The following is a 15,019-nucleotide window of genomic DNA, read 5'->3' as shown; positions in this document are numbered from 1 at the left end:
ATATCGATGGTTTTAAAACCAATCATTCTTTAAGAGTGACAGCAGCCACAAGGTTGTTTCAATCAGGAACAGATGAACAATTGATTATGGATCGCACTGGTCATTGCAGTATTGATGGCATTAGAGCCTACAAAAGAATATCTCAAGATCAAGAAAAAGAAGTTTCATCAGTATTAAACAAATAATATGAACGAAAGGTTGCACTAATTGAAGATAAGGAAAACAGTTACGAGCCACCACCAAGCAAAAAAAGGTCAACTGCAGATACTGTTACATTTACCCTCTCTAACTGCTCAAATATTACTATAAACTATTAAAACAATACCAAATAACACAAAACTATAATTTAAAATACACATGTAATCAATTAATCGTATTATTTAATTTACCGGGAAATTATTTATTCAACCTCCCGGGAATTTACTTATTCAACCTCCCGGGAATTTACTTATTCAACCTCCCGGGCTACTTATTCAACCTCCCGGGAAATTATTTATTAACCTCCCGGGAAATTAGAGGTAAGTTAGTTATTTATGAACCTACAACCAAGCAATCTGATTGGTCAATTACAACTAGGCATGGTAGAAGTATTGAAACTATGGATGAGTCCAGACTGTTTACTTATTCTCATTTTGACTTGCACCATTGTAGCTTAATTTTGATGGGTTGTAGGGTTATCCTTGATGCATCATCATGCGATCTGTTGTGCTATGCCCACCCTTGCAATGACAAATTTAATTATTAAGGTTACTTTAAGTGTACACACATGTGTGGCATGTGAATAGTAGAACTAATAATAGTATGTGTTCTCTGTGCACGGAAGAGGTACAAAATATAATTATTGCATTAATTATTATAGTTGCTTATTGGGTTTAATGATGACTGCCGGTCTCCTTTGCATTTGTCAACAATTACAATTCCACATTTCTTATTAAATTTATCCACAAATGTGTTTAGTGATAAATTCAATGATGATGTTTTGTCAGAGTAAATTCTGAATTTGTGGCCCCTGCACCCAATTTCCCAACCAAAATGCATATCAAGTAGTACCTAAACAAGTAAATGTGTGGTACTAAACAAAGCAATTTAAAACAAACAAGCTTAAGTAAAGCATGTAAGCAGTAAACATGTCATGAAAAGAAATTAACAAATTTGTCATTTTCATAATGTTTCTATTTAAAGGAGTACATAATTTTAAACTGAATTTGAACCTGTGATACGAGACTGCTCCTTATAGTAAAGATCATGGCGAAAGAGTTAGAGCAGCTATATGAATGCCCTGATGTCTACACAAGAGTACCAAGAAATAAGAATACGTATGAACTTGGTGAAATTTATAAGAGAGAAGAAACAAAAAGCCAAGAGTCTCTGCTATCTACTCCTGTACTTACTCCTAATGTAGCAATGGCGCCTAAAAAAAGGCAGTCATCTTGGAGTAAACCACTGCTGTTGATAACAGTATTACTCTGTCTCATATTGATATTTTTAATAACTATACTGGGCATTTTAGTGTATGATAAGTATACTAATGGTAATAGTGTTGAATGTACTAACACTGCAACTGGTGCTAACAGTAGTAGTTATACAAATGAATGGGCTGATCGTATAGCTCAAAGTATTAACCAGAAAATTCCTAACTTTAATAAATGGGCTAATGGTGTTGTCTCGCAAGTTAACAGCAATGTAACTGGGAGCCTTCCTGACTTCAATGAATGGGCTGAAGGTGTTGTATCTAAAGTTAACAGCAATGTAACAGGGAGCCTTCATAACTTCAATGAATGGGCTAATAATGCATCACAAAAGTCCTTTCAACTATTTCAAAACAATACCAACTTCACTGAACTTGATAAAAAAATTCTACAAACTACAAAAGATTCTGCAGAAAAGCTCATTAACATTGTCAATACTCTCTCTAATCTGCAAGACACCAGTACCTCTACTGCTGGAGTGGTTAATGATATACTACTAATAGCACAAGAACTATTAGTACTACACAATGAATCAACTGCTTTACCTACCTCTTGTAAAGAGATTAAGGAGAGACAACCACTCAGTCCATCAGGTTTGTATCTATTGGCAGATGTTAACAATGCTACTTATGCTGCTTACTGTAATATGGGAACATTATGTGATTCAGAAGGAGATTGGACAAGACTAGCATACCTGGATATGTCTGTTGCTACACAGAACTGTCCTTTTGGATTTAGATTGTACCAGTCAGGAGGAGTTAGAGCTTGTGGTAGACCAATAACAAACACTGGTAGCTGTGTATCAGTTCAGTTCCCATCTAATGGTATCAGTTATTCTCAGATATGTGGTAGAGTAACGGGACACTCATACCTCACAACAGATGCGGTACATGTTCCATATGGTACAAATCATAACAATCTGAATGGTGATTATGTTGATGGTGTTAGTATTACTCGTGGGTCTCCTCGTCAACATGTCTGGACACTTATGGCAAATGGAGATGACATTTTAGTTGCACAAGGTCAGAACAATTGTCCTTGTATTAATGGCAGCACTCAAGTTCCTCAATCCTTTGTTGGCAGTCATTATTTTTGTGAAGGTGCAGGAGGAGGAAACTGGAATGATCTATTATGGGATGGTAAAGACTGTTCTTTTGAAGAAACCCTTTGTTGCTCTGCTCCAGGACTACCATGGTTTCACAGAGACTATGGTAACACTACTACTACTGACTATATTGAGTTGAGGGTCTGTGCTGATCAAGGGACACATAATGAAGATGCTCCTGTTAGCTTTTATGAGATTTACATTAAGTAAAAAACAACTTTCCTTAGTATTGTAGTTATAGAGCAACACAGGACTATTCCTTTTAAACACACAATAAATGAATGTACGTGTATGAAAGGGTATCAGTGATTTTCTATTTTTTGATAAAAGTTTTTCCATTTAGTGATAGAATCATTCCTTTCACAAAACTACATGATGTAGCCACGTAATTTAAAAGTTCAGATAATAATAAAAGTTCTAAACTTTAAATCAGAATGATCACTAATGTATTGTAGACATTTAAAGGGAAACAGACATCCAAATGAGGGTCTTTATTTTATGGTCTTAATATGTTTGCCTGACCATAATAATAATGTGTTCCAAGTACTTCCAACTTCCATAGTCTAAAACATTATATTCACTGAGATATGAGCCTTTAAAAATGCTTATTTTTGCTTCGCAATGCTACTTCCTGTCGGTGGGTGTGGCTAAACGTGACATCATAGTAGGAATGATTGCAGATAAATCCAATCCATTCCTTTATAAAATACGAGAGCACTAAAGTGCGTACACTCACCACAATATGTATGTAACAGTTTTCACAAATTAAGAGAAAATAGTCAAAGTTTTGAGACTAAGAATAAGTTTCAGCATGTACTAGATTTAATAAAACTTAGTGAATGTTTTGAGACAGAGATTGATTTGTATTTTTAATTTCGACAGAGAAGAAGCTCCAGCATGTTTAGTGCACTGCTGCATGCTAGCTAGCTGCAGCAATGTATAGGTGTGGCTGCAATAAAGGTGTGGCTTAATTAAGCCATGCTCCACCCGCACAAACAGTAATGGTGGCACATGGCCATAAGTGGTGAAGAAAGCTTTAGTTTTTCTCGACTTATAAACAATTTAACATACATTTGTTTGGCTCTATTTGTTGCATACAAACTGCTATCTAGTATCTGGTGTTTAAAGACTCTGGCCGCTACTTCCGGAGAATAGAGCCTCATCTAAACTCACAAGGTATGAAAGTTTGGGCTATCATATCTTTAAAATGAAGACGATTGGAGCAATTTCTTACAAGCTATTTAAAGATGAGGCTTTGTTCTATCGTTTCATTTGTCTTGATGCTTTTTAGCTTTCACCACGAAAAAGATATATTTGTACCGACTACATTTGGCAATATTGTGAGCTTTCTCTGCCTCGGGAAGACAATTCAATCCATTTTCCAGACAAAGAATAACCTTTTCTATAGCTAGTTTTGATTATAAGACTATCCTGGATTTCACAAGAAAGCAGTGTCAGCTCAAAAGTGGAAGTCAAGCGAACACACACACACACACACAGACAGGACAACTGCTTTACCCTCGCTTCATGCCTATGCGTGGCTTGGGTAATTAGCTGTAAGTTAAGAAAACTGGCCAAACAGTTGATATGTGAGACTGAGCCTTCTGAAATATAAGCAGTGCGTGAAATTATATTAAGGTGTTTCATAAAAATGGCTAAGGAGTAAATAATGAAATCCACAAAACAGGTATTTGAACAATTAAAACTTACATGTACATGTACGTACATATAGAGCCCCCAAAAATTTTGTGCTGTATTTTTCTACTGTAGACATTATACAAGTACACGTATTAGATTAGCTGATATTTGTATTATCACAATTCCTCAACCCCATTCTCTTACTTAATTTTTAGTTCAACATCATCACTGATATCCACAGTTATCTGCTGTATCAATGATAACAGGACTGGTTGAGACAATGGACACTGGCTATTGCTATCAAAGACTTCTTCTGGACTAACATGATGGCAGAGGAACATTACTAAACTGAGATTTGATGTAGAGAGTGCCAGATTAAATGCAGTATCATATTCCTTAGACTCTATTAGCTGCATTAGTTTATCCTATAATGATAATAATTTGTTTGAATGTGTTTTGCTCTTTTTTTCTTCCCAATAATAAATTAACAATAACAATAATCTTATTAGTTTTTTTTGCCTTCTCTGGGCTCTCTCTTTTATGATTTCTTTCAATATAATACTTTGTACATGAACATGGACATAATAATAAAAAACTGAATTTATTATTCTAATATTAATAGATTACCTGGTGCTGTTGATTGTTGGTAGCTGATTTTTCTTCAAGTAAATTCATCAACTCATCTTTAATCACTATAGCAACTGATTCTTTAACTGAATCTTGTAACCTAATAACAATAATAATTTCAACTATTAGATTTCATTATAGTACGCAATCAATTATCCGAACCCTCGTTCATCCGAACACATGGTTGTCTCTAATGCTCCTGCTCAGACTACTTAATTTCTTAATAACCGATTAAATGGCTACTGCAGCAAAGAGCATAACCAAGAGGAAACTTTAGGAAAGGAAAGTCATGCAGATTTATTCTTCAAAAAAGTATAGGATAAGTTGGCCTACTTTTATTATTTCATTTATTCAGATTATTTCAGCTATCTAAACATCTCTCCCAAAAAGGTGCCCAAAGGTGTTTGGATATTCGAGGACATACTGTACCACTATACACATACAATGTACATGTACATGTACATTACATGTATGAGTTCATTACAACTCTTAATTGTTACAAAAAGTAAATAAGATAATTGTACTGGCTACCTCCTTGGGACAAAAACTCCTTACATCATTTCTAAATAAGATTACACGTTACATGCACATGCTTGTAGTACATGTACATGTATGTCACAAAGTACATGCATAAAAACAATACTAAAGAAGTATTCAGATGATGACATCATAATGCACAGTGTTGCCTGCAGTCATATACTGGTACTCCCTTGCCCCCTACCTACTCCCAACTGACTAGTCTACAGTATGTAATACATGTTTGTAATTACGGTTAAGTGCTGTTGTGCATATACTAACAGCAAAAAATACAAAATAGACCAGAAGCAAAAGACTGTACCATAACAACAATGTAAGAGAATAAAGACACCTTACAGACTAGTGTTTCAAGGAAAAAACTTCAGGGGTAAAAACTTCTTTAAAAAAACCTGCTATGTGACTAAAAACCTCATCTTACACAAAACAAAGGAAATATAATGATATTACTACAAGCTTGATCAGTGTTAAAATAATATTTGAATAATGATAATGTTATCACTACAAAAAGTATCAAAAGGTATATACATGCAAGTTCTTACAGTTCTCATGCATAGGTGTACATAATTTGGCACTAAATGGCTCCATCTTTTCATCGTCTACAATTTTTTAATGATTTAATTAGATATTTGTGAAAAATATTTTGTAACTTGACCAACACGAACAGTTGTTACAACAGAGACAGGTAGTTTTCCATGATTAGAACTTTTGTGATTACCATACAAAATTTAACAAAAAAATTAGAAGCCATTCGGTAAATTATTATAATGATCAACTATAATCTAACAATTACAAATCATAATTATTTCATTTCTGTATTTGGCAAAATACATGTAATTGTAAAGCTGGTTTTGTGTATTGGTGACTCCCCCCAAACATGAAAAAAATATTAATTTAAATTAAAGGCTTCAAAACTGCTCTCCTTCTACATGTACATGTATTTGTTATAGATAAAATGTGACCATAATTGACAAAAGGTACCTTATGGCGGATAAAAAAATTAGTCTTTAAAGCCTAAAAAATCCAACTTCCTGAGCTGCATTTATCTTAAAATTAATGCAGAGAATGCAAAAAGTTACTATGTAGCTTATAAAACAATTGTTGACTAACAGAGCACTCACAGGTTGATCTTTTTCATTATAAAGATGAATTTTAAAATCCGCCATAAGGTACCTTTTGTCAATTATGGTCACAAATATAGTGGCACATCAAATAAAATCAACTACATGTACCATCTTGACAGTATTAGCTCCCATACCATCTTACTCATAAACCCACACACACACACACACACACACATTCCAAAAGTTCAACATGCAACATGTACATGTACATGTACACCTACATGTACATGTACATGTATTTGGCAGCCCATGCAGGCATTTAAAATCATTATAAAATTACAATGTACAGTACATGTAGATTATCAACAACAATTTATGCATAAGTCTATTTCAAATGTACATTGATTTACCTTGGCAATAAAAGAGAGAGTTCAGTGTGTAATGATGCTTGAATCAAAGGAAGGATTGGAGAAGAGGTTGTATTAAATGATGAAATGAGTGATTGAAGAGAAGTTGACATTTGATTGATAGCAGCTGTATCCTCAGATCTATCAGTTACATCATGAAGCTGGGATATATCTACATGTATCAAGTTATAAACAGCTAGCATTATTAACATAACAACAGGCTACATTTGTCTGGTCAAAGAGCCAACAATTAAATTGAATTTAACAATACACAATAATTATTTTATTAGGGCATCATTGATTTTTACAATAAATGAAATTATAATGAGAAATCTACTATACAAGTACAGTATTCAGAAACACTAGTCCTTACATTCAGTAGTGCCCTGCCGAAAAGCTTCATCTAACTGTCTAAACATTGCTTGACAGGAACGCTCAAATGATGGAAGCAATGTATTCTTAAACAGTGTTTCCATGACAACAGGTAATATGTGAGGCATAACTCCAGCAATAGCATTGGCAATAGCTTGAACAAGACCCTAAAAACAAGACAAGTATGAATTAATTAATAAGTGAAACTAGAATGACCAATGAGCCAGAAGCTTAGAAAAGCCAGCACCAGACTTGAAATTAAAGTTGTTTAAATTAAAGCATGAGCACTTATACAATGTATGTGTACATGTATACAAATTAGATGTACTACTTCTTAACAGGGCTAAAATAAAGCTCAAATAAAATTTGAAAATTCCAAAAATGGCATTCGAATGGGCAACATTTACCATTACACGTACATGCAGATGTACATGTAGTCATTACCTCAGTGTGTAGTATTTGGTGTAGGTGAGTATTGATGGCAGTATTGGTAGCAATGAGTTGCTCATTTACAGATCTATTAATACCTTCTTGTGTTGTCAATAAAGATTTCTGTATCACTAATAACATAAAAAACAATGCATTGTCATTAATTTTCATCATGTTGGACCCCTCAATCAAAAAAATCTTGTATGAATCCCTGGCCAATAGTACAGAGTACAGTACATGTATTTTTAAAAATTGGCCAATTTCAAAAATGGCCATAACTCAAAAAGTTTCAGAAAATTTAGTAAAAATTGGGGGTGAATTTGGACCTACATGTACATGTGTTTCTTTGAAAAATCATGGGCTATAATAGTACAGAATATTTTTAAAAATGATCCTTTAAATAATTTTAAGCCGATCTTACAACAATCATTACAAAATACCTTTAGGCCATACATAGAAGAAAATTTAATACCAATTACATGCACATGTACATGCATGTGTATACTGTACCTGGTATTATTGTATTTTTTGTTTCATTCTTAACAGATTTTTCCAGTCTACCAGCAATGCTTGTCTGAACAGTTTGAGTCAATGATTGTGATATCCTGTCATTTCGCTTCAATTCATGTGATTTTATTAATTTCTCAATCTTTTGATCTAGAAAATTTATTGAAATAACTTACACATGTAGTTGTGGCAAGGTGTTACAAAAAGTATATGTACATGTACATTATGTATCAATATCACAGTACCAATTATAATGAAAAAATTAAAGGAAAATATTAATTGTTATTAAAGTACAACTAAAAGTAACAGCATACTGTAATACTTGTACAGTAAGCAACTCTCTCTCTCTCTTACTATTTTCTTTAAGTTGTTCTTTCATTGCACTCATCATTTCTTTATTCATAGCCTCCATTTCATTTTTGAACTCAAGCATCATCTGCGTCATTCTCTCATCAGCTTCTTGTCTAAAATAATAACAAGAATAATACATGTGTGTATGTAATTATACAGTAGGTAAACAAATGAGGATTTACAGTTATGATCCAAAGCCTAGGTAACATCAATTTTATGTATTTTATGTATTTCATGTACACTAAATACATGTACATGTTTACTTCAAGAACTGTAAACAACATGGGGAATTTCATGCACAGTATGTACATGGACTCATACTCACTTCATTTCTTGTTGTTGCAATACCAATTTACTGATTAAAGAATGCATTACTCCATCACTCTGTACAAGAACCTCATCATCATTATCCTTAGCTCCACCTACAGACTCCTCCCCCTCATCATCATCATCAGTCTCATCTCCAGTACTCTCCTCTTCCTCTTCCTCCTCTCTCATAGCAGCAACGGTTGCTAGGGCTGTATCCATCACCATTGACACTATACTGGAAGCATGTTTCCTTATGTCATCACTAGATTGTACTTGTTCTATCACTGGCCATTCCTCTTCATGAACTAGTGACTCCTCTAGTAATGGAGTGCCCTCGTTAGCCACACCCTCTACCAGTGCTGACGGAAAAGAATCGTTACTAGCACCACTGGAACTAATTGCTATTAATTCATTATCTACTGTGGGTGGGGTCACTAACAGACCACTCCCACTTGATACCGGAGAAGAGAAACTAACAAAATCACTCGGTGATCGTAAGACGTGATCAGGTTGACGCGAGTCTGAAGGTAGTGATAAAAATGAAACTGGAGACAACAACTTGACAGCTGGTGATGACTGACTGGGACCAAATTGAGTAGAATCAATAGTTAATGGTAATATACTAGCAACTGATGGAGTAATGGTATCTAGTGGAGGAATAGGGTCTGGCATTGATGGTAAGGGGTCCTGTGCTGCAGTGAGGGAGTCCGGTAATGTTGGTAGGGGGTCGTGTGGTGGTATTCCAGTGACATCAGGAGGATCAAAAGAGACCAATAACTCTTGCATGGACCTATATAGAGTTGCTGTAAATAACTACATGAACATGTACAGTACTTTCCAACTACAGTACATGTACAATGTACATGTATTACATTCATAACACTAATAATAATAAAAACACATGTAAATGTACACAATGTACATGTACATGTATATGTGCTCTTGCTATTAGTAACAAATAGACAAACTTATTTGTAGGATTCATCTCCTTGAATAAAAGCCCGGGCATCTATTTTCAAAAATGGCATTTGGACCTCAAAAAAAATTTAAAACATTGGGCCCAGAACGGCATTCGAACCCGTGACCTCATGCACTTCCCCTCAGGAATTTAAGGAAGTACATGTATCTACAAGGCATCTAAGTTTTTGTACGGCTAGATTTGCATATTAATACTTCAATTCTATCCCAGCATTTATTCACATCCGGCACATACATGTATACATGTATGTACACATACATTGTGTACATTTACATGTGTTTTTATTATTATTATTTAAGGATACATGTATATGGTACATTTACATGCACATGTATATGTATGTACCTTGTTTGAATGCAGTGTAGTTTAAGTGTTACGGAGTTCCTCTTTGGATTGAAGTGTTCTTCATCGTCAGACTCATCAGTATCACTGGTACTAAGAGCATCATCAATGCTGGTTGAAGGGGTGTGGCCTGATGAAACAAAACTCAATATTGGTTGAGTTAATAAATATTCAGTAATTGAGGAGAAGGAAGCAACTCCATTTACAGGATCTTGATGTAACTGTAGCACATATAACACCTAACATAATAAACAATAATAAATACATGTACATATATGTACATGTATACATGTGTATGTGTAGGGTATTGTTCTACTTACATTACGTAGTGAGTCAGCCATTGTTATGTATGAGGCAGTGGAGTCAATGTTCATTGAAATATTTGGACTGTCCTCATCAGTACCAAATGGAGGATAAAACCTATAAGGAGGAAAAGAGATACTTAAAGCTATTTTTCACTAGCACTATTAATTAAGTTCTGAAGCACTTTGATTTCAATTCATTTCACAAGTTCATATGTACATGTACAAGATGAACCTGTACCAATCAACTTCTGGAGCTGAAATGATTGAGTGTAAAAAGCCTCATTTACTTAAACATTGCTACTGAGAAAAATTTTCCAACGGTGCAAATTTTTGAATTATTGAATTGAGAAAGATTGTGCAAAATTTTAAAAATTAAAAAAATTAAAAACTTTAAAAGGTCTGGACAACCTTGCCCATTACTGCACATTGTCAGTGAAAATGGCTCTATTCTATTACTTTAAGCATGAGAGTGCTGGTGCCATCCTCCTTGATGTCAGCTTCCTTGGGTACGGACACGATTAAAGCTGCCAACAAAGCTGTCTGTTCTTTTGGCAAAAAACTGAGTTTATGAGGACAGTATAAGCCCCAAGGAACAGGCATCGATTGTCCAGACACTTCTCAAAGACATTTGGCAAAAAAAAAGCCAGTTCTCTGTCAAGCCATCTCTGTCAAGCCATCTCTGTCATTATTGCTACTGGTATCGTTACTAAATCCATCACTATGGCAGCTGCAACAGGAAGATCAAATCAAAACGTTTTGTCAGAAAATGGTGGCCCAATTTTAATCACTAGTTACTGGGCAAATTCGTTAGTATACAGAATGAGTTTCATCAAAAGAAGGGATAGTTCAGCTGCCAAATCACTGTATCTAATTAATAGGAACTAAAAGAACAGTTTCCATTGGATATTAAGGCCGTCATTGAAATGGAAGAGATTGCATATTCTCATGTTTTCAAATACAATAAACTGTAAAAGAGTATTGCACAAGGACCAACATAGACAATAGGGAAGAAAAGAGCAAAAAGGGTAGAAATAGTAGGTACTTATGATAAAAGAGTAAGTCAGATCACAGCTGTGGTCTGTGGGACTATGGATGGAAAGGTTTTGCCATTTCAGTTGATATAACAATCAGAAAGACAATTAAGTGTATGTCTACTTAATTGCAATTTTCCAGAAGAATGGCATTGCCACGGGTACCAGTAACCACTGGTCAAATGAGCAGAAAATGAAGAATACTTGGATTTGATTATCTTCCCATATAAACATGCATATCAAGTAAATACATTTGAACTTGGGCTATCATCTGAGTTACCAGTGCTGGCCATTTTTGATGTCTTTCAAGGCAAAGTTATAGAAGGAACATTTTTAGTGATACAAGAAAACAGCATCTACATGTACTGTACATGCAGTTAAAGTACTGGCAAATTTCACAGATCGATTGCAACTGGTAAACCTCAATGTAAACAAGTCTATGAAAAAATTTGAGAGATAATTTCATCAGTTGCATGCCTTCAAGTCGAGAATCAACTTGAGCAAGGAGTGAAAGAATTTTTACAGGCTGATCATAGGATGCCTGTGATGAAACCTGATGGGGCAAAATGGCTAGTTCGTGTTTATGACTACCTTCATAGTTATGAGTCTATTATAAGTAATGGCTTCCAGGTGGCTGGAATTTTTGACATTATAAAGCATGATTGACTTTTACATTGATTATGCATTATACACAAATAACAAATTAATAGCTAATCTGTAAAAAATTAATTGTTACATTTTCAATAATAATAATTATGTACACTTTATAGTAATTAATCTGAAGCATTTATCATGTATTTATCTTTAACCACAATCATACCAGGGTTTTTGACAAAGCAAGGTACAGTTGCACTAATAATAGCAAATAACCCACAGTCTTTCCCACCATCTTGCTTCTGGCTTTTAACTACATTGTACTTTTATAGAGTGATGCTGACTGAACAAATTAAAAATAACTTATCTGGTTTCCCTTTCCATACTGTCATAATTATGCTGAATCATACACCTTCGCAACACTTACATGTACTAAAACATACACAGCAGATGCTACAATCCAATGATAAGAATGAGAGGGAACAATTTAAATGCTCACTAAAGGTGTTGTGGTTAAAGCTTCCTTTTTTTTACTGGTAAAAGTTGTCTGGCAACCAGACATCAATGCTTAAGTAATATTGAAAAGTGTTGATGATAAAGCCATCTAGCTTCTCTCCATCTGATATACAGTAAGTTAGTGTTGAGTCAAGTCAAGCATAAGCTTTCTATGCTGTACCTATAGCTGTGAATGCTTCATATGTTCTGAATCACAACTCTTCTTTGCTTGGATGGTTTCTGATGTCCTCCAAGTGCATTTTCAATTAAATTCTTAGCCTTTCTGAGTACTTACATTGTATAAGTTCTCCTTCAAAAGCTAAAGTACAAGGAATTTCCATACCTCCTTGAGGAAGATCATGCGAGTATCTTTTGTGGCCTTATATACAACAGGTTATCCATCCATTTCTGTCAAGACAAAGTGAAGAAACAGAAGACATCTATTAGGAACATGGCCTACAATTATGCCATCATCATAACTGCTACGGCAAAGGGATTGGCAATATTCAAAGATTCTTTTTGACAGGGTAGTTCTTCATCTAATTCAGCCTCCCAGATGTCCTGCAAAATGTGGCATCCCCTTACCATAGCCTCCACAGTAAAGCTGATACATCTTTCCATCTTTTTTTTCCTTGAGCACACAAATTCACGTGTGATGGTCGTGGTCACAAACCACATGTGCATGCGTGAAAGTGTATAAAAATTGTAATTTGAAATTTTATTGGGGCGAGCCTGAGCGAGCCCCACATAAACGAGACACGTATGTATGTCTGTCTGTTTGTACACGTATGTCACCCCTATTTATGCGTAATACGGTAGATGCTATGCATTGAAAGGGGTATATAAATTCACTTTTCAATATTTCATTAAAAGTGGGAGTGGCCACAATGAAATAAAATGGCAACCAACACACGGGGAAAAGTCATGAGTTTTCTAGCAGCAAAATAAGACAGAAGTTCTGTCCAAAGGCTTCTCCAACAGCCAGGCAAGGTTATGTATTAGTTAAAGCACTGTTGAGAGTAGGTTACGGAAATTATTGCATGAGGGCCGGTCGAGAGGAAAATGTAGCACGAGGCGAAGCCGAGTGCTATATTTTCGTCGAGACTGTCCTGAGTGCAATAATTTCTGTAATCTACGAATCAACAGTGCTTTGATTGGTTTGTAGTGGTGCGTGGGCGGATCAAATGAAATTTCAAAAGTCGCGCAGGTGGCCAGCGCAAGACGATCAGATCTCATTTATCACTATTATTATTGTTACATGTCTAGTATATGTAGCTGAGGCTGTATATGTAGCTGAGGCTGAGGCTGAGGCTGAATTGATTCTGATCAAAATTTGATTTTTTAATGAAATTTTTAAGTTACTTAAAAATCAGGCTAAACTTCTTGCACAGGGTCGTAGACCAAATTTATAAAATTGAAAAAAGGAAAGAATTTTAGTTTGCATAACGTTAATAAGTCACAGGCTATTATTATAGGGCATACAGTACACATTGTTACTTACAGCAATGTCCCACATTATTGGGTACCAATCCTCTCCAGTGAGACACCTTGCTATAACTGGCAAGAGCTACTACCAGCAAAATTAATCAACTATTAATGGATAAATAAAGGAATAAATAAATAAATACACCATTGTGTGCGTTTATTATATAGGCGGTAGCCTATATGTAAGATTGAGGTTGGTTTTTCAAGATGGCGACCGTTTTTATGATTTTCAAACACTTATAACTCTTTTATCTTATGTTGTACAGCCTTATAAATGGCTGATATGAGCTCTCCTTCACCGAGCAATTCTCTTGGTACCTTTAATGTGGGCTGTAATGTAGAGAGAGCTTTTTTGAAGAACAGGCTCAAATTCAAATTTCTGCAAAATTCTTCAGACTTTCTTCTATCTTTCATCTTCTTCTATGGCCCCTCTAATCTTTTAAACCAGAGAACCGCTCGAGTTGGCTTTTACATCATTCCTTTGTGCTTGGGTCAAGGACCACAAAGGTAGATTCAAAAAATCCAGCTGCAGACACCACGTGGGTTTGTGGTTTTACGCCATTTTAATTTATGTGCACGTGATTAGCATGAATATAACTAACCTAACCACAGAATCAAAACAGAATGTAATATATTAATTTAAGAAAAAAGAATGGAAACAAGTAAATAAAAAACATTAAAAATCGAAAAGTAGTAGGATTAAAATAGGAAAAAGTAAAGAAAGAAGAGAGTACTTGCAAACTGGTGTGAGAAGATATCCTACATCACTGCATGAACCCGGCTACAAAAAACTATGATCATTCCCAAACACTGAGCATGCACCATGAAGGCTTACACAGTTACACTAGTGAAGGCTTTATCTTGCATGCAGTGGTGTAGGATATCTAATTCACACCAGTTTGCAAGTACTCTCCTGTTTCTTTACTTTTTCCCGTTTTAATCCTACTACTTTTCCATTTTTAATGTTTTTTATTTA

The 15,019-nt window shown here is 34.9% G+C and overlaps 1 protein-coding gene across 1 annotated transcript; it reads right to left on the bottom strand.

Annotated features, from left to right (window-relative positions):
• Positions 1-4,391: 4,391 nt before the first annotated feature.
• LOC105312788 (enhancer of mRNA-decapping protein 4-like) lies at positions 4,392-14,222 on the bottom strand. Its single transcript, XM_019996522.1, has 11 exons — positions 14,060-14,222; positions 10,454-10,553; positions 10,137-10,372; positions 8,829-9,602; positions 8,507-8,616; positions 8,156-8,302; positions 7,661-7,776; positions 7,218-7,383; positions 6,848-7,016; positions 4,840-4,939; positions 4,392-4,637 (listed from the first exon to the last, which is right to left on the bottom strand). The coding sequence occupies exons 2-11, from the start codon at positions 10,505-10,507 to the stop codon at positions 4,413-4,415; spliced, it is 2,097 nt and encodes a 698-aa protein (XP_019852081.1). The 5' UTR covers positions 10,508-10,553; positions 14,060-14,222; the 3' UTR covers positions 4,392-4,412.
• Between the last annotated feature and the right edge of the window lie 797 nt (positions 14,223-15,019).

Source organism: Amphimedon queenslandica, unplaced genomic scaffold (assembly GCF_000090795.2).
Source record: "Amphimedon queenslandica unplaced genomic scaffold, v1.1 AMPQUscaffold_13407, whole genome shotgun sequence".
Classification (NCBI taxonomy): Eukaryota; Metazoa; Porifera; class Demospongiae; order Haplosclerida; family Niphatidae; genus Amphimedon; species Amphimedon queenslandica.
The sequence above is the reverse complement of the archived record's forward strand: the minus strand, read 5'-3'. Positions and strand labels throughout refer to the sequence as shown.

What these genes read in the sequence shown, in the direction of transcription:
- LOC105312788 (XM_019996522.1), bottom strand. Translation starts at nt 10,507, where the DNA reads ATGAACATTGACTCCACTGCCTCATACATAACAATGGCTGACTCACTA. An exon ending in ACCAAATACTACACACTGAG is followed by an intron (nt 7,384 to 7,660) that starts GTAATGACTACA and finishes TCTTGTTTTTAG; the next exon opens with GGTCTTGTTCAAGCTATTGC. An exon ending in TCGGCAGGGCACTACTGAAT is followed by an intron (nt 7,017 to 7,217) that starts GTAAGGACTAGT and finishes TGATACATGTAG; the next exon opens with ATATATCCCAGCTTCATGAT.